We start from the raw sequence: 23,830 nt of genomic DNA on the forward strand, positions 1-23,830 counted from the left end.
CAGACACCCCAAGCTTGTCCCTCTTCAGCTCTGGATCCAGATGACGAGGGACCAGTTGGTGTTCCTCAATAAGGGCATCTTCAAATTTGGGGTGGAGCAGGTCTTCATTAGGTAGGACCATCATTTGGCATCCCAGCTCCTACCCGCCAATGCCAGGAGCAGTCTCCACCCTCCCCAGTTATTATGACAACAACCACCAGAAGTGCCCCAGGGCACCAAGACCCGCCTGATGGCCTCAGCGCCTGCCACTTCTGACCTTTTTGTGAGGCTGGCAGTGAGATTCCTGCCTGTGCTCCCCCACCGAGCTTCTGCCTTGGAGGCGCATGGGTGGGCTTTGGATCATGGTTGGGGGATGGGATGTCACAATGAGGCTCCCCAGTGCCTTGGCGATAGTCCCCTGGTGTTTTCTTGTGTGAAGAGGCTTTGCCAGCTCACCGCTGCGTGGCGACAGGGGTCAGGAGCGGGCCGGTGGGAACTGGCTCTGAGCGCACCCTCCTGCTCCTCAGGGAGATGGAAACATCCGCTACTATGAAGTGAGTGCCGACAAACCTCACCTGAACTACCTGACGGAATACCGCTCCTACAACCCCCAGAAGGGGATTGGTGAGTGTGGTGTGGCGCACTGAGGCCACGTGGGACCTGGGGAGACAGGAACGAGTCAGAGGAGGGGCCTGCCCTGGAGGGGCCCACATCTGGGAGGGGAGATGATAGATCAACACTGACTCTACGGGAGGCCTGATGGAGGTGTACAGGAGGTCCTCCGGGAATGTGCAGCGGGAAGTCAAGGAGGGCTTCTCAGAGGAGGCAATACTTGAGGAGTCAAAGGGAGAACAGAGCACAGCATGGGGAGAGCATGAAGGTGTTGTAGGCCGAGGTAGAACAGTTACAACAGTAGCCAGGATGTAAGAGAGACTGACCTAGGAGAGCCCCTACTTTTTAAGTGTGTTTGCAAAAAGACAAAACAAGATGCGACTATATGTGGGCTATAAGAAATCCACTTCAACATGAAGACACAGATTGAGTGCAGAGGGAAGGAGAAAGAGACCACGCTAACACTAATCAGAAAACGGGGGTAGAGCTCTGTTCAGAGCAGCTGGGGCCAAGCTGTGGGGGTGGTCACGGAGGGCCTTGAGCAGAGCATGCTTCCTATAAAAGCCAAGCTAAAATCACCGCGAAGTCCTTGAAGGTGAGGACAGAGTCTCATTTCCCCAGCACCGTGTAGGTATTCGTTCATGAACTGTTTGTAGAGGGAACGGTGGCGGGAGGAGGGTACTCTCTGCTCACGTCCGGGTGTGCGACCTGGCTTTGCCACTCACACCGGGGCCCCTGTGACCGCAGCCCAGCCAGAACCTCTTAGCCCTCCTTGACCATCTGCCCACAGGTGTCATGCCAAAGAGAGGTCTCGACGTGTCCTCCTGCGAGATCTTCCGCTTCTATAAGCTGATTACAACCAAAAACCTCATCGAGCCTGTATCCATGATTGTACCCCGGCGGGTAAGGGTGGTGGCAGCCATCTGTGAGGGAGGCAGGAACCCCTCCTGGAGAAAACAGGCCCCGGACCTGGAGCCTGGAGCCCAGGCCCCTGGGGCAACAGCAGGGAGGCTGAGGGCCACTTCTCAAGGGGAAGGCCTTCCTCATTGTCAGTGCAGTGTTGCTGCCTAAGTCTCGCCCTATCTCTGCTCTTGAGTTGCTGTGTGACCTTGGCCATGCCCCTTTGCTCTCTGGGCCTTGGTTTCCTCAACTCACAGGTGGGGAAAGCCCGGACCCCAGCTCCCTAAGGGCCCTCCCGTCTGGGCAGCCCCTTTGCCATCCCAGCCCTCACTGTCCTGGCTTCTCCTGCAGTCGGAGTCTTACCAAGAGGACATCTACCCACCCACGGCAGGAACCCAGCCCTCTCTGTCGGCCCAGGAGTGGCTCTGTGGGATGAATAAAGGTGAGGGAGGCTGAGAAGAGGCCCAGCGCAAACGTGCGGGGAAATAGAGTGCCTAGTGGCTGAGCTCAGCTAGAGTGTCTAGCTGAGCGGGGTCTGGCCTCTAGTTGTGTTCGCCCGTAACCCTGGACAGGTGGTCCTTGACAGTTGGTCCCCAGGGACTAGGATGGTCCGAGAAGGGAGGCGTTGCCCCAAGTGGCTCAGGAAACTCTTCCAAATCAAGGAATTTTGTTCCATGGAAAACTTCTTGAAACTCCAGGCTGTGCAGAGTGACTGGAGAGTCTCAGCCGGATGCCCCTGCCTTTCCTCCCATCCACATGGGTGCATTGCTCTTCGACCTGAGAGACCCTCTGGGCAGCAGCTGCCCCACCCCACCTCAGGCCCTCCTTCCCTGTGCTGACACCCTCCCTGTTCTCTCCACCTGAGGGCCAGCCCAGGGGCGGCTGTGTGTGGTCCCTAGCCCTGCCCCAGCAGCTGCCTGTATGACTGGGACGTCCCTGTCCTTCTGCCTCTCTGCTTTGGGCAACACTTGCTCTGCTGCTCTCTGGGCCTGTTGCCTCCTCTGTGACTGTGATACCTGCCTCCCCTGCTTCTCAGGGCTGCTGGGAGGATTCATGAACTGGTAGACGGCAGAGCACAATGCGTGTGGGACTGTGCCCACAGAGCAAGGGCAGAGCTTCACTGGAGGCACTCACGGTGTTTAGGGGCAGCTCCAGGGTGTGCACTGTGCTGCTCCTACAAACCGGGCATCACCTAGATGATCACACGTGTGCGTGTGTGTGTGTGTGTGCTCTCCTGGTGCCCTGGTGTGCAGGCTGGTGTCTGCGTGTGGCCAGAGCTCCATTTCCATCACGTGACTGTGCGTGTCTGCGTGTGGCAGCATCTGCTCATGGACACTCAGTCCTCATGCAGCCCTTTGCTTCCCTCCCAGGGCCGGTCCTGGTGTCCCTAAGGCCAGGCTCCGAGCAGCTGAGCTCCCAGCCACCGCTCCCAGAGAGACCCCCCTCCCTCAACCGGACAAAACAGTTGGTTTTAGAAGATGGCCAGAGGCCCTTCTCCCTGCCGGAGGGGAAGATGCCAAGGAGGGCAGCAGAACACAGGCTGCAAGAGAAGAAAACCCGGCTCACAAACGGCTTTGACGTCTTCGAGTGTCCCCCACCAAAGACAGAGAACGAGGTGTGAACGAGGGGTGGGGGCTGTGCCTGGAAGTGGGGGAGAAAATGAGGGGTGAGAAAAACAACCAGCTGTGTGCCCTGGCCTGGCCACTTAACTCACTTTGTTAATTCATTCAGCAGACAGGCAGTGAGCGCCATCTGTATGCCAAGATGGTGGGTTTGCATATAGATGATGGTGGAAGACCATCTATGAAATGCAGAGGGTTTGATCTGGCATCAAAGTCCTTTCCAGTTCTGACACTAGGATTTTCTGTGCTTTCGGAGTCAACTTGTGTTAAGTGCCTACCGTGTGCTGGGTCCTGCAGTAGGCACTGTGGTATGTAACCTCCCTGAATTCTCTCCAGAGCCCTGGAAGTCAGTAGGTAGTGGGTGAAAACACAGGGACTGGCATCTCACAGCGGAATTCTGATCCTGGCTCTGCTAAGTACTGACTGTAGGACCTCAGACCCAGGGGCCGAGTCTCTCTTAGCCTCAGTCCCCACAGTGGTACAATGGAGTGCTGACACCCCCCTCGGAGGGGTGTCATGAGCATCCAGTGGCATCCGGAGATCCTTAGGTGGGGGGCACCCAACGTCCAGTTGCATTCTATACAGCGCAGCAACTATGTTAATGCCGAACTTAGTTTTCTGGCCCCCTAGTTCCTAGAGGAGGAAATTGAAGCTCAGGGAGGGTAAGTAACTTGCCTGAGGCCACCAATTTTAGCAGTGGTGAAAAGTCCAATCTCCAGACTTCGGGGCCAAGTATCCTTTTCTCTGTGCCACAGGGGGTCTAAGGATGCAAAAAAAAAAAAAGTCTGAAAGATCAAGTCTTTTAAAGTTTCATTTCTTGGGTAAAGACAAGGTTTTTAAAAATTTTTTTTAATGTTTATTTATTTTTGAGAGAGAGAAAGAAACAGAGTGTGAGCCGGGGAAGGGCCGAGACAGAGGAAGACACAGAATCCAAAGCAGGCTCCAGGCTCTGAGCCATCAGCACAGAGCCCAACGTGGGGCTTAAACCCACAAACTGTGGATCATGACCACAAACATGTGGATCGAACGCTTAACTGACTGAGCCACCCAGGCACCCCAGATAAGGTTTTATAAAAGATCTGTGCAATGGTTGTTCCCTCAGGCCTCAGCCGTGGTAATCACCTCCATCTTTCTGAGTGAAAAGGGAGCAACATTTTGTCCTTCCTGCTTGTGTTCTGGCCCCTCCCATCCTGGGGCACCGAGTGACATTTCTCTCTGTTCTGTACTTTCCCAGCTGCTGCAGATGTTTTATCGGCAACAGGAGGAGATCCGGAGGCTCCGGGAGCTGGTGACCCAGCGCGAGGTCCAGGCCAAACAGTTGGAACTGGAGATCAAAAACTTGCGGATGGGCTCAGAGAGGTTCTGAGCGGAGATGTCTGCCCTCCTCGCCCTCAGGGACACCACTCGGCTCCATGGGGAGGTCCAGAACCAAACCACAAGTCCCCCAACAACAACCACTATTTCTATATTTTTTACCAGAAAATGAAACTCTCGGTCGCTGGAAGATTCTAGTGGGAGGGACGTGGTGCCGTTTTTCTATTTGCCTTCTCAAAACAACACTGTCTGAATTGACTCTTTGTAGACGATATCTTGCCTTCTGGTTAATTCTGTTTTTAAGGGTCCACGATGAGCTGTAACTTCTCAAGGGAAAGAACATTGTACAAAGTTAGAGCTGGAAGGCCCTAGGAGATTTTCAAACTGGGGTCCATAGAACGAGAGGAAGGCTAAGCAGGAGGGCTGTGCTCCCCCCCACCCCGTTCCAACCACACAGCTCCCCTTCTCTCTGATTTATATATTGGCTTCTATGGAATACATAATTCTGCTTCTGAAAAAACATTTAGAAGTTTGAAAAACTGTGATCTGGCCCAACTTCCTCATTTTACAGGTGGGGAAACTGAGGCCCAGAGAGAGGCAAGTGATCAGAGTCTGCAGAGGGTTCATGGCAGGGCTGGGTCAAGCTTCTGGTCTGTTGGGTCAGTCTTTCTGCTGCTTCTAGTCTGAAGCAGCCCTCAGCCCACAGGGCAGAAATCCATTTGTTCTGGCCTCTTCTGTGCCCCTGACTCGCTCTGTACCTCTTTCAAGTTACTCCCTCTCTGGTCTCAATTTCTCCATCTGAACTAGGGGACCCTGGCATGTGCTGCCCTCTACAGGATCTGCCACCTGAGACAAGAAACCTTGGTCTTGACCTGAGGAATACTACCTATATAAGGTGATGATCTGGGTCTGCTATAGGAACTCACAAGACCTTGGTGAAAGGGCAGAGGGAGTTTAACCTCTGGGAAATAAGTCAAGGTTTGGCCCAGTTCTAGAACACGGATAGGAGACCAAAACCGTCCTCTCTTGAACCAGAATCAGCCAAATGTGGGCAGACACTATCCCTCGTGTGGGGAAGCAGACATCAGGGTGGTGCCTATGACCACTGACTGCCACCACCAAAGCCCTCAGGTCCCAGAGCCTGCCTGCTCCAGGAGGGTACAGGCAGGCTTCAGTCCAAGAGGTAGGAAGCCCCAACACTTGGCAGGATGCCAGCAGAGTCTCTGGCCACCCACTCATGCGGGCTTCTGGAGAGGGATGACTGCATTAGGCAAGGAAGTAGGGCCAAATGGCCTTGAAGTCCCCTGCCAGCCTGAGAGTTTTTATGTGTCCCTCCTTTGTGAACCTGTGTTCTGAGCCTGTTCTCTAAGGTTCTTTCTCGGTGGTCAGTACAGCAGCCCAGCTAGAGATGGGGAACGTTGGAAGTCAAATGCCCCCCCCCCAACCTTACCGAGCAGGTGCAGATGATGGGTTTTGCCCACTGGACAAGGTGATCGTGGAGCTAAGATGGGGAATGCAGGAGCCCACCTGGCCTGGTAGGTTTCAACTCAAGCTGTACATTAGGGTCCTCTTGAGAGTGTTCGAGAAATACAGATGCCCCGTCCCAGCCCTAGACCAGCTGAAGCTGAATCTCCAGAGCAGGGCCTGGCTTTGTGTATGTTTTTAGAAGCTCCCAGGTGATTCTGCAATACTCTGAGGCTGGAGACCCACTGCGTTAGCCCATCTGTACCTATGTGTGGTACAGAGGGGGACAAGGAGCACCAGATAGGCTCTGGGACTCCAACCCCACCCTCTAAGTCCAGGTTGGAAGCATCATCCCACATCTCTCTGGGCCCCCCAGCTGCAACTCGATGAGGTTTCTGTGCCCGAGTGCCCCCTCCCCTAGCCATGGCTTGGTCCCCTTGCCTGACTGCACGCCCCAGATGCCCACGTTCCCTATCTTGTTTACTCAGTCACTGGGGCTCGCCGAAGGCCAAATCCCAGGCACTGCCAGGGAAGCAGAGCTCCACTGGATGGGGTTACCTCTCCCACCTCATTTGTGGCCAGCACTTCACAGTTTACAAAGCCCTCCCTCCTCCACTCACTGGCACATCTAATTCTAACATGGGCCAGAATAATTCCCGTGGTCAGAATAATGATACTATCCCCATGTCCTTGTCAGAGAATGAAGAAGCATCGTGCCCACAGGCACTGGCTGCAAAGAGCTGGAGGTGGGGCTGAGCCCGGGGAGGGACCCGAATGCCTCCTCTGCACATAACCTTCTCAAGCTCTCCCTACCCCTCAGGGACCCAGACCTCATGCTTAAAAACAATATGAAGGCATCCATGAACAAAACTGTTTTTGGGTTGTTTTGTTTTGTTTTTACAACTAGGATTATTTAAATGAATTTAAGTGATTTCACAGCAAGGGAGAGGGATAGGTAATTTTTATCAAATATTTTTTTAAGCCATTTTTTAAAAATTGTGTTTTTGTTTATATTCTTGACTGATGAAGTAGAACTTGCCCAGCATCTGCAGGGTCGGGCCCTCATACTCAGGGCAAGTAGAATGTGCACTCATTTCTTTACTCCATACTCTGGGAGCCCCCTGTTGACTCAGGAACTTTCTGAGAACGAAGACAGCACTGGGAGATGAGCATTGAGGGCTACCCACCTTAGCTCTATGATAATTATTCTTCCTGATTGTATCATAGAGGGAAGAAGGAAGTCAAAAATAGATCTATGCTTTTAATATGAACCCGTGCCTGAAATAGTTTGATTGTTTTAATGTTGTTTCTGAAACTCCTTTTACCTTTGTAAAAAAAAATTAAGAAATAAAAGTGAAAATAGATGTGAAATCGTGCAATGGCAAGAATGTAACAAAATAATAAACAACATCTGCCTAAATATTTTAATACATGGAGCTTTCCTTTTCTTGATTGGTTCCACAAATACCAATTAAGTATCTCCTTGTTTGGGCCAGAGACCAGGCTGGGAAACAGATACAACAGGAAACGGACTTGGTCCCTGCCCTCTGAAGTTTTCAGTCATGGTTGGAGGGAAAGGGAGGGCCAGGATAGGGAAAGTGTAGGCTGCTCTGGGAGGAGAAGCAAGGAAGGCTTCCTGGGGGAGGTGATATTTCGGCAGACCCCTGAAAGATAAATAGAAGCAAGCAGGGCAAAAGGTATTTGGGAAAGAGAGATCCCAAACAGAAAACTGCCTATTCCCTGGTCTGAAAACAAGTGAAGGGTGGAGTACAGACAGGGCAGGGATCAAGGGTATTAAGAGCCAAGGATAGGAAATGAGAATTTTTTTCCAATTTTATTGAGATATTCCAATTTTATTGACAAGTTGTATATATTTAGGTTGCATGTGATTTTTTAAGGTGTACAAGCGTGATGATTTAATATATGTATACCTTATGAAATGATAACCACATTCAAGTTAATTAACACATCTGTTATATCACATAGTTACCATTTTTTGTGTGTGGTGAGAACATGAGATCTACTCTCAACAAATTTCAAGTACACAGTACAGTATTACTAACTATAGTCACCATGCTATACATTAGATCCCCAGAACATAAGCATCTTATTTTTTTTAATGTTTATTTTTGACAGAGAGACAGAGCATGAGCAGGGGAGGGGCAGAGAGAGAGGGAGACACAGAATCTGAAACAGGCTCCAGGCTCTGAGCTGTCAGCACAGAGCCCCACGCGGGTCTTGAACTCAGGGACAGCGAGGTCATGACCTGAGCCAAAGTCTGACACTCAACCGACTGAGCCACCCAGGCGCCCCAAACTTAGGCATCTTATACCTAAAAGTTTGTACCCTTTCCCCCCCCCCCTCCCAACCCCTGGCAACCGCCTTTCTGCTCTGTTTTTAGGAGTTCAGCTGTTTGTTTTTGGGTTTTTTAGATTCCACATAAGCGAAACCAAATAGTATTTGTTTTTCTGTCTGGCTTATTTCACTTAGCATAATGTCCTCCAAGCCCATCCATGTGGCAACTGGCAGGATTTCCTTTTTTGGGGTCTGAATAACATTTCACTGTATATACACACAGCACATCGTTATCCATTCATTCATGGAAGGACATTGGTTATTTCCACGTCTCGGTTATTGTGAATAAATTTGCAAGGTGCCCGCCAGTGCAGATATCTCTTTCAGTTACTGACTTCATAATCTTTCGGTATATATACCCAAAAGGGAGATTGCTGGATCATACGGTAGTTCCATTTTTAATTTTTTGAGCAACCTCCATACTGTTTTCCATGATGGCTGTACGAATTTACACGGGTGGACTGGGAGACAGCCTGGGGGCAACGGGAGTTTCCAGTGTGATTCTGCCAGTTGTGGGAATGGTGATTTCTCCTGGGGAAAGGGCAGAGACAATCAAGGGAAAGTGAAAAGTGTCGGTAACGCACATCACCTGGGGAGGCCTCAGCCAACTTTGGCCCCACCCACAGGGCTGCAGTTTTCTGAGCATGACTGGACTCGCATCACTGAGCCGGGAAGCCCACCTCCTTTCAGTCAGCCCACGAGGAGCGAACCCCATTTCGGCAGCGGCCCCCTCAGCGCCACTGAAGCTGCCGGGACAGGCGGAGCGGGGGAGGGCACCCCGCGGGGCCGCAGGGCACTGATGGCCGCCGCTACCCGGCGGGAGGCGCGCCCGCCTCCCTTCCTCCCGGAGCTGGGCCGCCCCGCCCCGCCCCACCGCTCAGGGTTTCGATTCTCCGCTGGAGCCCCTCCCCGACACCGCGGCCCGAACCCGAGGGCTAAATGGCGGACGCAGGGAAGCAAAGCGGGACACCGGGGGGGCCGGGCCCCGCGAAGCTCGAGGACACGAGCGGCTGGCGCTGCCCGGAGCATAGCGACCGCGTGGTCGAGCTCTTCTGTCGCCGCTGCCGCCGCTGCGTGTGCGCACTCTGCCCGGTGCTGGGCGCGCACCGCGGCCACCCGGTGGGCCTGGCGCTGGACGAGGCGGCGCACGTGCAGGTGGGAACGCGGGCGGCGCGCGGAGGCGGGTGCCCGCAACGGACTCGGTGGGGCGTGTCGGGTGGGCCGGCCGTTTCTTTCGGTTTGGTTTGCAACCGAAGGGCGGCCCAGAGGACCTGTAGGCGGCCCACCTGCTGTCGCCAAGGATCAGTTAAGCTTCAGAAGAGGTGGGTTTCGGGAGTGAAAACTTAGGCGCCCCGACTGATCCGCAGATGTCCTTGACCTCGTCCACCAGGGTGGGTCCACCACACCGCCCTTGGCCTGAAAGAAAGTCTGCCTTTAGAGAAAGTTGAAAAGCCACACAGGCATCTCTGGTTTTCTCTCCTGGAGTTCACCGACAGGGGCTGAGGACTGCCTGACTGCCTGCCCTGGGAGCGGCCTCCAGCCACCGACTCCGCCCTTCTCCTCCACGCACGTGCCCATTCCACGCATTTAACAGCCAGGTGGGGAGCTATGACAGCCATTTTATTGATAAGAAAAGAAAGGCTCTGGAAGCCGAGGCTGGCTTTGAACCCAGCACTCCACAGCTGGATTGCCTCCACTGGCCCATTCCCACCTTGGAGCCCTCACTTGTGCATAATCCTAATAGTGGTCAGGGGCTCCCGATTCTTGTTCCGGCCTTAGGGCCAACTTGTTCTGTGACTCTGGTCAAATCCTCTGCCTCCCTGAGATAGGCAGGCCCGCCCGTTTCTGGCGGATGTTGATTCTACCACTTCCTCTTGCCAGCAGTTTTTGGTGATTAATGACCTTTTTCCTCACATTGTGACAACCTTGGAGCTCCAAGGTGAGAATGGGGGCGGGGGGGGGGGGAGTCTTGGGTTTGAGGCCTTTCTTATCTGTAAAATAACTGTAATAATAATAGCTCCTCAGAAGGCTGTTTCCAGAATTAACATGGCTGCTTCCAGAGATAGGGCTTGGGCATCTCATAGGCAGGTCCACCCACCTACCTACCAACATACTCATTTTGTGTTCACACACCTACCCACTCACCTGTTTATCCATCATCCTTCCATCCATTCATCAAACATTCATTCGGCACACACCTTGTGCCACGAGTTAAGGAACAGATCAATTCTTCCCTGATCAGGAATTTCCTGGCTGGTGAGGTGAGAACACATAGTGACAATACGGTGTGATAAGTATCGTAATTGGGGAGCCAGAGAGAAGACAGTATGAACTAGGAGCAGGGAGCGCAGGAAGACTTCCCAGAGGAGTGCCATTGGAACTGTCCTTGAAGGATGAGTAGGATTCCACCAGGTAGCATGACAGGTGCAGCACCATGTGACTGGGAGGCCCAGGCACCAGGAGGCTGGGTTATCTTTGGGTGACAGCAGCTAGACTTGATGGCTTAGAAATCACAGTGGGGTAGAAGATGTGCTCCCCGAATTTGAGGCTGTAGCTTCTACCTGGGTTACCATTGTGTCCTCACCCCCAGCCACGACCTAGAATACAACTGCACACAGTAGCAGATGCTTGTTGGGTGTTACAATGACAGTAAGAGCTATACCTGTTGAGTACTTACTGCCTGCCAAACACTGCACCAAGCACTTCGTGTACTTTTCATTCTCTACAGCAACGCGATGCGGTTATCCCCATGTTTATGGCTAAAGAAACAGGTTTAGAGAAGTGAGGTCACTTGTCCAGGTCACATGAAAGGAGGGCCAGGAATCAGACCTAGGAAGCCGCCGGTCCTTCTGGGGCTTATGCTCATAACAGCTTGCTGGGTGGCTCCAGCTCTCCACTTGAAGCTGGCAGCCCTTGGTCATTGTGTTTGATTCAGCAAACACTTCTGGGTCACCCTGTGATCCCCATGGCAGAGCTGGGAATGGAGCAAGCCTGCCCTCAGGGAGCTCCCAGTTGACGGGGCAGCCAGACCTGGGGCCAGCAGCTGTGCGTAAGGCCAGCTGTAAGAAGATCCGGATAGAGGCGAGCTCAAACCTGTGGGGAAGAGGCTCACAGAGCAGGCCTTTGGGAAAATGGCATTTGCAGAACAAGGAACTCTGGAAGGGAGCCATTTCAGGTGGGAGGGAGAAGGGAGCATGAACCCCCACAGACCTCACCCATGCAGGTCTTCTGAACCCCAGCTCAAGCCAAAGGGCCACAGGCTCCCTGGCATGTAATAGGTGCTTAGTTAATACTGACTCCATAAGTGAAATGCTCTTCTCCTGTCCCCAAGCTGCTTGCCTTAAGGTCCTATTTGAAAGGGTGAAAAACCAGGCCATAAGCAGGAATTGTTCTAGAAAAAAGGGAGGGGGGATCAAGGTTGGAAGAATATCTGATGTGGGATTCTGAGGATCAGAGGGACCCTCATTCCGGCTCATCCTCCAATTTGCCACGTGACTCTGGGCCAGTCACCTCACCTCTGAGTCTCAGATACCTCAGCTGAAACAAAACAAAAACAAAATACAGGGGGAGGAGATGACCCCTGGGGTGGCTTGTTATCTCAAAAGTCACAGTATTAAGTATTAATTTTTCCTAGCTCTTTCACATACAGAAACGCATCCAAGAATGTTTAAAGCAGTTGGAAGCCAAGAAGCAGCAGCAAGTTGGCAACATAACCCAGATAGAAGAAGCTGTCGAGAAGCTCAAGGCAAGTGGACATTTCTTCCTTGTTCTAGTTGAGATGTTCACACTTCCCCTGGTACACAAGGCTCTCCTCAATATGGAGCCAAGGGAAGATCAAAACTAACCTCAAAGGGGCAGATCAGGTTTGATGGGGCTTGGGACTTCTATAATGTAGGGGACTCTTTTTAAGGAAAATGACACAAGGGGCGCCTGGATGGCTCAGTCAGTTAGGCATCTGACTCTTGGTTTCAGCTCAGGTCACGATATCACGGTTTCGTGGGTTCAAGCCCCACGTTGGGCTCTGCCCTGATGGCGAGGGGCCTGCTTGGGATTCTCTGTCTCCCTCTTTGCCCCTCCCCCACTCACGCTGCCTCCGTCTCTCTCAAAAATAAATAAACTTAAAAAAAAAAAAAAAGAAAGAAAAATGACACAAAATCAGGTGCAAGACCATGAAGGGCCCTGGCTAATGAGGAACCTTAAGCTTCTGTTGTGTTAGCTTTGTGTGAATCCACTTCTGCCCAGCACCTTAGCCTTGCCCCGTGGCAGCTCACAAAATGGAGGAACAGCCTTTCCTTCTGGCAACCACCAAGGCCATTCTCTTAGAGGGACCAGTCATCCATCCACTGCACCCCAAATCACCTTAAACAAAGCAAAATGCAGCATAAGGAGCATGCAAACAGCTCTTTGGGTTTTACTGCTTTGTTGAAAGAAAGAAAATAGGGTATCAATGTATTCAATAAGTAAATACTTTCTTCAGTCTTCTCCTTTTTTTTTTTTCTTTCAACGTTTTTTATTTGTTTTTGGGACAGAGAGAGACAGAGCATGAACGGGGGAGGGGCAGAGAGAGAGGGAGACACAGAATCGGAAACAGGCTCCAGACTCCGAGCCATCAGCCCAGAGCCTGACGCGGGGCTGGAACTCACGGACCGCGAGATCGTGACCTGGCTGAAGTCGGATGCTTAACCGACTGCGCCACCCAGGCGCCCCCAGGCTTCTCCTTTCATAGCAGTGTTTATTTACATGGATTCTTTTGTGGGCTTGAAATGGGAAGTTGGGGCTGACGTTATTGGGAGTTGCCATCTGACTAAAAAAGTTGCTGGGTCTTCTGGTCCTTTTATGTGAACTGAACTGGTCCCTTCCCCTTTCACCCTCAGCTGGCCCCTCCTGGAAATGAGGGCTAGGGTGGGATGCCTGCCCAGGGTCTCTGCCCCTGAGGGCTCTGTAAACCCTGGACTGACCCCTCACAAGTCAGGCAGAGAGACTGGTTCCGACCAAGGGAGTAGCTGGCACCCAGGACTTTCTGGGCCAGGCCCACAGCAGAGTGGAGAGGCCAAGACCCAGGCCAGGCCACAGAATTGACCTCCTGGTGGCCCAGCATCCACTGTCTGTGACTGCATGCCCGAGTGTGCTGGGGACAGTTGTGGTTTATACCTGTGGCCCCAGCTTCGTTATTAATAGTGATGCTCATGTCTTCAAGAGCATTTCTCCGGGCTCAGACCAGTAGTGGTTTGAAAAGATTTGGCAAGGGTTGGGGGAAGTGCTTTGGGCTGTGCAGCTAGAACAGAATTGGGATACAGATTCACTGTCTGCAAATCTCTGAGCACGTATGGTTGGGGGCTCCCCAGGAAAGAGTTAGGACCCATGTGGAGAGTCTAAGGGGGCCCGTTTCAGCTTCCTCTAAGGAATGGAATTTACTTTCTTTTAGTCTTCTCCTCCAACTTTTAAACTTTCATTTTGAAATAATTCCAAATTCATAGGATGTTGCAAAGGTAGTACAGAGAAGCCTTGTGTACCTTCCGCCTAGTTTGCCCTACAGGTTAGATCTTACATACATAGAGCGCAGTATCAAAACCAGAATTGACAGGGGCGTCTGGGTGGCTCAGTTGGTTAAGCATCCAACCCTTGGTTTCGGCTCAGGTCACGATCTCACAGTTTGTAAGTTTGAGCCCTGCAACAGGCTCTGTGCTGACAGCTCAGAGCCTGGAGCCTGCTTCGGATTCTGTGCCTCCCCCTCCCGTTGTGTCCCTCCCCTGCTTATGCTCGCTCGCTCACTCTTTCATAAGTAAGTAAATGAACATTAAGAAAAAAAAAAAAAGTCCAGGGTATCCATTGTGTTCTTGTATGGATTGTGCTCTTGCTGTCATGACTGAGATTCTTTGGCTAGTCCTAGATCCCAAAGATTTCCGCCTTGGTTTTTTTTTTTTTTTTTTTCCGAAAAGTTTTATAATTTTACATTGAAGTCCATGATTCTTGTCAAGCTAATTTTTGCATAAGGTGTGAGATTTAGCTCAAAGGTCTTTTTTTTTTTTCCTTACGGATATCCAATTCCTCCAGCACTGTTTGTTGAAAAGACTGTGTTTTCTCCATGGAATTGCTTTTGTCAAAAGTCAGTTGGCCATAGTTGGCTGAGGCTATTTCTGGATCCTCTATTCGGCTCCATTGATCCACGAGTCTATCCCTCTACCATCACATGGTCTTGATTGCTAGAGGTGAGAAGCCCTGAAATAACTGATACCTCCTGCTGGATTCTTTTTCAAAATTGTTTTAGCTATTCTAGTTCCTTTGCCTTTCCATTTAAGTTTGAGAATGATCTTCTCTGCTTTGTTGGGATTTTGGTAGGAATTGTGTTCAGCATGTTTATCAAATTGGAGAGAGCTGACATCTTTACTATGTTATCTTACAGTCTGTGACCACACCCCTCTTCATTTATTTAGATTTGGGGGGGTTGTCAGCATTTTGTAGTTTTCAGCATGCAAATCTGTATATGGTTTATTGGACGTACAGCTCAGTGGCCCTCAGAAGGTAATAAGAAGGGGAACCTGGGTGGCTCAGTCAGGTGAGTGTCCAACTCTTGATTTCAGCTCAGGTCATGATCTCATGGTTCATAGGTTCAGCCCCGCCTTGGGCTCTGGGCTGACAGCTTGGAGCCTGCTTAGGATTCTCTCCTGCCTCTCTCTCTGCCCCTCCCCTGTTCATGTGCACACAGTCTCTCTCTCTTTTAAAATAAATAAATAGGGGTGCCTGGGTGGCTCAGTCGGTTGAGCGGCTGACTTCGGCTCGGGTCATGATCTCGTGGTCCGTGAGTTCGAGTCCCACGTCGGGCTCTGTGCTGACAGCTCAGAGCCTGGAGCCTGTTTCAGATTCTGTGTCTCCCTCTCTCTGACCCTCCCCCATTCATGCTCTGTCTCTCAAAAATAAATAAACATTAAAAAAAATAAAAATATGTAAAAATAAAATAAATAAAATAAATAAACCTAAAAAAAAGATAATAAAAAGAATGAGATTAATGGTCAGCATTTTAATTTTTTTTTAATGTTTGTTTATTTTTGAGAGAGAGACAAAGTGCAAGCAGGGAAACGGCAGAGAGAGAGGGAGACACAGAATTCAAAGCAGGCCCCAGGCTCTGAGCTGTCAGCACAGAGTCTGACCTGGAGCTTGAATCCACGAACTATGAGATCATGACCTGAGCCGAAGTCAGACACTCAACCAACTGAGCCACCCAGGTGCCGCCGTGGTCAGCATTTTAAAGCTGAAACAGGTTGATTGGTTGATTGGTTGATCTGTATAAAAATTTAGATGTAAAAAAGTATGAAGATGTGGCCGTCCTACGCCTGCACTCCTACATGGGAGCTGTCAGAGCTGATTAGGTGCTCCCACTGGAAGGACACCTGTCTCCAAGTCTCCCAGCCCCCACCTGAGCACCTCCCTCACTGTGTTACCAGTCTGGCTCCTGGGGGCATTTATATTTCCATTGCTGGTCAAGAAACAGAGGTTTAGGGGCTCCTGCATGGCTCAGTTAAGGTTCTGACTTCCTGCTCAGGCCATGATCTCGCGGTTCCTGGGTTCAAGCCCCACATCAGGCTCCGTGCTGACAGCTCAGAGCCTGGAGCCTGCTTTGAATTCTGTCTCTGTCTCTGTCTCTCTCTCTCTCTCTGCACCTCCCCGCTCACGCTCTGTCTCTGTCTCTGTCTCTCTCTCTCTCAAATAAATAGACATAAAAAAAAACAGAGGTTTAAAAATTCAGCCGTACTTAACTAGGTGATGGGGGATTAAGAATATGCCTGTACTGGTGAGCACTGAGTAATGTATAGAATTGTTGAATCACTGTATTGTACCTGAAACTAACTTAACACTGTACATTAATTTTACTGGAATTTTTAAAGATTCAGCCACACTTCAAGCCAACTACTGTTCACATTTTGATATTTTTTTCTCTGTACATGTATACGCATTGATATAGTTTGAGACATATCCTCTACACAATTCTAATATCATATACCCACTTTGGAGCTAAGGCACGTTGGCTCGTTTCCTTGTGTAGTTTGCTATTTGTATCTTCACCTTGCTGCCCTCAGTAGGTGTTTTGCATGGTGTCCTGTACCCCTGGGTTGTGGGAGCTCGCCTTCAGAGCCCTGAGGCCAGAGCATCTGCAATGTACTCTTATCAGTTTCAGTAGTTACAGACCTGTTTTTATATATGAATTTTGCAGTTTTGAGGGTGTATGAACTAGGACTTGAATTCTTCTCAATACAAGCCTGTTGTTTGGTTTATGTGTTTTGCCAATGACTCTCTTTTTCACCCATGACCCTTGATGGATGAGAAGATTCCTTGCCCCTTCCTCAGGCCAGTGGGTGGAGTTTTCCCAGTGCCTCATTCCTGGATGGAGGGGCTGTCTGTGCACCTGACTTGGTGCAGGTGACAGGTGCCCAGAGCATCCTCTGAGACGACCAGGCCCCCAGTGTGGTGTGGCTGTCATACGCTCCTCTGCCCTTCCTGGGGTCACTCAGCTCAGCTTCTGCGCAGCTCTTACAGCAGGTTCCCTCTTTGTTTCGGGCAACTAGGGGTTTCTGTTGTTTGTTGTTTGTTTGTAGGTCTGGTTTTGGTTTTTGAGCTTGGTCGTGGAATTTAAAAATGTGCTCATTTTATCAGCATTTCTATGTCTTTGAACTAGGAAGGGGGATTTTCCACATCAGCTCCTTCTCTCTTATTTGACCAAAACTATATGTCGTTTTACATACGGGGTTTTTGTTTTTGCTTAAGATCATAACACTTCCCTGTGTCATTAAAAGTTCTTTATCAATGTCAGTATTAGAGGTTGTATATTCCATTATATGGATCTACCATGATTAAGCCATTTCCCCAGTGTTGAACATTTAGATCATTTCCAGTTTTCCATTAATGTAAAATAACACTGCAGTGAACATTTTTTACTTATTCTCTTCAGACTCATTCCTGGAAATGATTCGTCTGGCTCAGTAGGCACAAATGTTTATAAGGACTCTCAGGCATTCTGCTGAACTGTGGCTAGTGTGGTGTGTGGAAGAAAGCTCAAGGGAAACCATGCCGCTCTGTACTTGCTTTCCTAGAGGAATTACTAGGGGAAAGGTTATTCACCTGAAAATTAATCCATAAAACACCTTTGTCAACAAACTAAAAACAGTAAAGTTTATACACGGTCCAAAGCCCATTGTCTACAAACCAATGATCACGCCCAACTAACCCCTTCTTCCCAGAGAACAATCAAGAGGACCTTCCTCATTAATCCTCAACCAACACCCATTAAATGATTTTCTCTGACATCCTTGTTGGTAGGCTGTTTGCTTCCCCTTTGTGGCTCCTCAGAGGGCCAGTACCTGCAGGTGGACGGAAAACTCAACACTTACCTGCTACCCTAACTCAACAGGGATGGGAGTGCTCATGTTCTTTCTGAATCTTCCCACTTTATTCCAGGGAACTTTTGATACCGTTATAAGGAGGGGGGAGCATATAAATATATATACTATATAGATAAATATGTAGTTAAGTTTGATTACTGTCTGTCACGTCCAGACCTAGGTAGGAAGTTAGGATGGGCACAGACTTCCAGAGCTGAAAGGCCCTTGGAGATGGGGCCGCCCAGGAAGAGAAGTGACTTACCACCAGTCACACAGGAAGGCAGAGGTGGACCTGGGGCCACAGCTGTATCCATCAAGGCCCATCCAGGAAGACAGAAGCCACTTCGAGGGGATGAATGCAGGGAATGGAGGCCAGCATGGGAAAGGTGGAGAAACCAGCCAGGGGGCAGCGAGGCAGTAGCATCAGCAGGAGGCACCTTTACATCTGGCTGGCAAGGTCAAGGGAAAAGATGGGATAACCTGGGGCAGGGGCCAAGATACCTTTGCAGGAACTGGAACCAGAGTGGGCCTGTCCTGTGGAAGCTGGAGGGTAGAAGGGATGCAGGAATACACCTTCTTGTGGAAAAACCACCCTGGTGGGAGGGACACCCTGGCTGCTGCCTTCTCTTGCCTCCTTCTAGTCCCTCCTCCCATTGGTCAGACCCAGCCTGAAGGAAGATCCTGGAAATTCAGGAGTCAGCCCCTCTCCCTCTGGAGTAGTGCTGGGGGAAGGACAGGAAATGGACCTGAGTCACATGGGCCTAGACTGGCTCCCTGGGCAGGGAAATAAACAGCCTCCATTCCTGGCTTTATGCCTTTCCCTGTGACCCACAGAGCTGCAGAGCCTGAACCACAGATTAGGGTCAGGGGACCAGTGATGTGACAGAAAGTGGCCTTTGCCAGAGTGGGAACGGGAAGATGTAGACTCAGCCATGCTGCTGTTGACACTGACGATGCCACCGGTCTCTGCCACCCCTGCTGAGCATGGCCTCCCCTCTGCTTCTTCCTGCAGGCCACTGCCACATATCAGAGTGGTCGGGACGGCCTAGTGGAGAGGGCAGGGGTGGAGAGCACGCCTGCCTTCCCCAGTGGGATGCCCCTGACAGGTGCCCGTAGAAGCGTTGTCCAAAGTCCTACTGAATTATCAGCAAAACAGCTCTTTCCGTTTTCCTCACAGGCTCCTCACCCTCCACGGGACCCAGACAGGCCTCCAGGGTCCTGGGCAGAGATGGAGTCACATGGCAGCCAGCACTCCATGTGCAAAATCCCCCACCCTCCCATGAGTGCGCTTCATCACTGCCCAAGTGCCTTCCCTCCCCAGCCTGTTAAATTCCCAACTAGACTGTCAGGCGCTCACCCAGCCCCACCCGCTCCAGTGCGAGCTACAGTTTCACTTTGAACCAACGTGGCCCAAACCAGACACATACTTCCTTATCTCCTTGCCAGAATTCCCTCCCGCTTCTTCTCTCCCTCTCCCTCCCAGTCTTTGTGTGTCTCTCTCTCTCACTCTGTCTCTCTTGTTCTTTTTTTTTTTTTTTTCAGAGAGACAACATGAGTTGGGGAGAGGGGCAGAGGGAGAGAGAGAATCTCAAGCAGACTCCACACTTGGCACGGGGCCTGATTCAGGGCTCAATCCCACAGCCCTGGGATCATGACCTGAGCCAAATTCTTTTTAACCATTTGCATAATCAGCCTCATCTGCTTACACCTTAAGTTTTCTTATAGAGGGGTGCCTGGGTGGTTCAATTGGTTAAGCATCTGACTCTTGGTTTTGGCTCAGGTCATGATCTTGTGGTTCACAAGTTCTAGGCCCTCATTGGGCTCCATGCTGGCAGTGTAGAGCCTGCCTGGGATTCTCTCTCCCTGTGCCCCTCCCCACCCTTTCAAAATAAATAAATAAACTTAAAAAAAAAAAAAAAACTTTAAAAAATAAAAAAATAAGTTTTCTTGTGGATGTTTTCCAACAGTTATTCCTGGAGTGAGAGTTATAACAATGTGTTTATAAAGTAGAGTTGTAGAGGGCATCTGGCTGGCTTAGTTGTTAGAGCATGTGACTCTTGATCTCGGGGTTTAAGTTCGAGCCCCACGTTGGATGGGAGATTACTTATAAAAAAATCTTTAAAAAAAATTAGAGCTATAGAAACTGCTTGGAGCATAGCTTCATCGGGAAATTATTTGCTCTCTTAGTTTCTATAGAAAGGTCTTCCAATTACTTACATTGCCTCCAAAATGTGTTTATAAATCAAGAGTTTGGAACACATTTTCTTTCCTTCATTTGGGTCATTCAGTAGAGATATATTTGTGTCCAGGTTCACTGGCCCATAGAAACCCTGTTGTAAGTGTAGGCTAATTCCCAGGCTAGCCCAATGGCAATTTAACCTATGTTGCATATGGTTGGTATAAGCTAGCCTCAGAACCTAACCACTGCCTAGAGCACTGTATAGGAAACGGGACTTCAGGAACTCATCCCACAGATCATGCCAAACCACATGTTCCTGCCCCACTAAGAGAACATGACATCACGGGGAGCCTGTCCACACCGCATCCCCCCCCACCCCCGGTGCCTCCCCAAGTACCAAGGGCCGCTATTCTGTTGGGTGTAGGAAAGAAGCTTATGTTTTGCTTTTATTTTTTTTTAATGATTTTCTGTTTTATCTTTTAATTGTACTAGTAGTGTATGAACACATGTTCATTTTTTTAAATGTTAATCATAGTATATTAGAATATAGTATAGAACTATAGAAACTACAAAGTGGGAGTTCCTCTTCGCCATCCCCCTAATCTTCACACCTCTTGCCAAACATGACCAGAACTAACAGACATTGGAATGCACTTGCAGACATATAGATGGCTATACAGGTTTCCCCTGCTATCCAAAAGTAGAGTGTTCTGTGAAACCTTCTGTAGGTAGAAATGGCATAAAGTAAAGAGCATCTCCCGCTTTTCAAACGTTTGAGTAAAACCACTTCACTTTTACAAAAGACCTACATTAATGCCTGTTTTCTAACCAAAAGAAATCTGAAGAACGTTTTCACTTTTGGGACAAAAACTATTACCACACTAATGTAGATTTCGTAAGGTCAAAGTGGACTAACGCAGACTTGCAGAAAGCAGGCATACCTGTATCCATATATAATTTTTATTTAGTTATCTTTTATATAAATAGGATCATCCTGTATATATTATTGTGTAGCTTGCTCTTTTTCATGTGGTGTCTTGGAGAGTTTTCAGTGCCAGGACATATGGATCCCCTGAATTCTTTGTGCAGGGTGTGTGTGTGTGTGTGTGTGTTAAAATATACATAACATAAAAGTTATGATTTTAGCCATTTTTAAGTGTAAAATTCAGTGGGACTAACTGCATTTACAGTGTTGTACACTCATAACCACTATCTGTTTCCAAAAAGTTTTCACTATCTTAAATATAAACTCTAACCAATAAGCAATACTTCCCTTCCCAACAGCCCCTGGCAAACTCTAATCTATTTCCTGTCTCTGTGAACTGGTGTATTGTAGATATTTTGTGAAAGGAAATCATACAATATTTGTCCTTTTGTGTCTGGCTTATTTCACTTAACATATCTTCCCGGGTCATCCAATTGTAGCATGTATCAGAACACTGCATTCTTTTTAATCACTACATATTATCGTTGCATGAATGCCTCATAATGTGTATAATAAACATACATGTATTTCCCAAAATGAAAATTTTGCCCAACTTTATCACCGACAATGCTGTATGAGCATCTTGGTACACAAACCTTCATGCACATGTGAAAATGTTTTCCAGGATCAATTCCTGCAAGAGGAATTGCTGCATCAAAGGACATATGCATTTAAAATATGGATATTGTCACATTGCCCTAAAAATGCATTGCCAACAGATGCTACCACCCACCATGTATGTGAGTGCCTACTCCCCACACCATTTCAGACTCTGCTATTGTCCATCAGTTAAGATTCCTCCAGTCTGATGGCCAGAAAATATTTTCTGCTTACATTGCTCACTTCCTTGATTGTTTGAGAGGCTGAGTACCTCTTCATACAGTTATTGGCACTGGCATGTATTTGGTCCATTTTCAATCAAATGATTTCTTTTTTTTACTATAAGTTATGGATAATAAACCTGTGTAGTTTGTTACTTATCATGTGGTTGTACAGAACCTTCCCTCTTAGGAAGATTTTCACTTTTTTTAAAAATTGTTTTAATGTTTTTATTTATTTTTGAGAGAGAGAGAGAGAGCACAAGTGGGGAAGGGAGACAATGAATCTGAACTAGGCCTCAGGCTCCGAGCTGTCAGCACAGAGCCTGACACGGGGCTTGAATCTATGAACTGTGAGATCATGACCTGAGTGGAAGTCGGACCACCTAACCTGCTGAGCCACCCAGGCACCCTTGTTTTCATATTTAATAAGGCAGCTCATCCTTCATTGATCTTTTTAAAAATTTTTGGCTTTTCTTGTGCTTATTCTTCCCTACCATAATTTAATACTTGTTTAATCTGCATTGTTAATTAAGACTTTGGGATTACAGTGAATTTGTAGACCAATTTGGAGACAAGTAGCATCTCTAGCCACAGATAATGGTTTTTTGTTCTACACATTCAGAGGTTTGGTGTTTTGTTTTGTTTTTTAAATGTCTTCCAATACAATTTTATTCTTCTCTTTATGTAGGTCATTACAATTTTTGTTAGATTTATTTTTAGGTGTTGTCCTATTTTTTTTTCCCCGACCATCTTTATTTCCCCATGTATTTTCCAATTGGTGATAGCTGGCACTTTGGAAAGCTTGAGTTTTAACAAGCTGATCTTCTACTTGCCCAGCCACCTTGCTGAACTCACGTTTTAGAAGTTACAATTTTTTTCATGTTGACTATTCCGGATTTCCTGGTTGGCAATGATGTCATCTGTAACTGGTTTCTTTTTAGGCTCATGCAGAGTCGAGTAAAACCTGGCTGACGGGAAAATTCACTGAACTCAGATTGCTACTTGATGAAGAGGAAGTGCTGGCAAAGAAATTCATTGATAAAAACATGCAGCTTACCCTCCAGGTGTACAGGGAGCAAATTGAGTCTTGTGGAGAGCAAATAGACATCATGAACAAACTCTCCAGCAGGGTCTGGAGGATCAGCCAGGAGCCCAGTCCTGTCCAGCTGCTGCAGGTAATGCTGAATTTCTGCCCTCACGGTGGATCCCTGCCACCAGCATTTCACGTTGGTCACTGGAACACAGTATTTACACTCCAAGTAAATACACAGAGAATCAGCACGCAAGTTTTCTTGCCCCTACACCAGTGGGAAGAAAATATGCTTTGTTAGGAACAGTGTATACATCCTGGACTAATTAAATAACATTAACAGCCACCATTTGGGGGCAGGGGAGAGGCTCTATGTTCCCATCACTTTGTGTATCTTAGCTCTAATATTTACTAGAAGTCTGCAACGTGGATATTCTCACCCCATTTTATGAATGAGAAATTGAGGCTCAGGGAGGGTGAAGTGACTTGTCTGAGGTGACACAGCTGGTAGGTGGCAGAGCTGTGATCAGAGCCCAGGTCTGCCTGACTGCAGAGCCACGAGGCCCCACTGCCTGGCCCTCTGCCTGTAGAGTCTTATTAGAGACCCTCCCCCTCCTTGAAGGGCAGGTATCCTTTCAGCTCCTGAGCAGGCTCCACGAGGCGAATCACAGTTTGCTCAAAGGGAAGAGAAGGATCCTACTCCTTGGCCACTGGGCTTTGTTGGAGACTCTTCCCTTATACCGAGGGAGAGTCTAAGAAATAGCCCCTGTGATTCATTGCTGTATTAGTGAACACATGTTGTTGTGAGTGATGTTCGTGTTTTCAAGGAACCACGGAAGAAACTTCCTTCTCGCGCCAGTGCTCCCATGCAGCCTCCAGTGTGCTTGGATTGCTTTCCTCCTCGTGGAACTCTTCCTGTTTCCTTCCTTGCCAAGGCTTCTGGGAATCTCAGAGCTAAATATGTTTCAAACAGCTTGGCTAAGACTTGGTGGCATACATCTTGTTCCTCGTCTCACTCTGGCTTCCAGCTTATGTTCTTATCCTGGCGTTCTCTTCGCCTAATTTTCCTGATTATAAAGGAAAATCTTACAGTATTAGATAGCCATCATGAGATTCTTTACAGGCTTGTGGGAGGAGGCAAGGCATAACTAAAGGTGTCCTGGAGTGTAATCACAGATTAGACTGTGGCTGGAAA

General features: G+C 48.9%; 2 protein-coding genes across 6 annotated transcripts in view; both read left to right on the forward strand.

Moving 5' to 3' along the window:
• The window catches only part of CORO2A (coronin 2A), a 56,229-nt gene extending 48,910 nt beyond the window's left edge, over positions 1–7,319 (forward strand). For both annotated transcript variants that reach the window (XM_027039521.2, XM_053204893.1), the window contains exons 8-12: positions 507–603; positions 1,382–1,494; positions 1,843–1,933; positions 2,862–3,106; positions 4,348–7,319. In XM_027039521.2, coding sequence (XP_026895322.1) covers positions 507–603; positions 1,382–1,494; positions 1,843–1,933; positions 2,862–3,106; positions 4,348–4,479 — 678 coding nt within the window. In that variant the 3' untranslated portion in view covers positions 4,480–7,319. The remainder of the gene's footprint in view (positions 1–506; positions 604–1,381; positions 1,495–1,842; positions 1,934–2,861; positions 3,107–4,347) is intronic.
• A 1,599-nt stretch (positions 7,320–8,918) lies between these two features.
• The window catches only part of TRIM14 (tripartite motif containing 14), a 29,321-nt gene continuing 14,409 nt past the window's right edge, over positions 8,919–23,830 (forward strand). The window contains exons 1-4 of one of the 4 annotated variants that reach the window (XM_053204898.1): positions 8,919–9,401; positions 9,614–9,637; positions 11,881–11,991; positions 22,547–22,780. In XM_053204898.1, the coding sequence (XP_053060873.1) occupies positions 9,186–9,401; positions 9,614–9,637; positions 11,881–11,991; positions 22,547–22,780 (585 nt within the window). In that variant the 5' untranslated portion in view covers positions 8,919–9,185. The remainder of the gene's footprint in view (positions 9,402–9,613; positions 9,638–11,880; positions 11,992–22,546; positions 22,781–23,830) is intronic. The other 3 variants (XM_053204899.1, XM_027039514.2, XM_027039515.2) reach the window with 3 other exon arrangements.

The sequence above is a fragment of the Acinonyx jubatus genome, chromosome D4 (genome assembly GCF_027475565.1).
Source record: "Acinonyx jubatus isolate Ajub_Pintada_27869175 chromosome D4, VMU_Ajub_asm_v1.0, whole genome shotgun sequence".
In the NCBI taxonomy this organism is placed as follows: Eukaryota; Metazoa; Chordata; class Mammalia; order Carnivora; family Felidae; genus Acinonyx; species Acinonyx jubatus.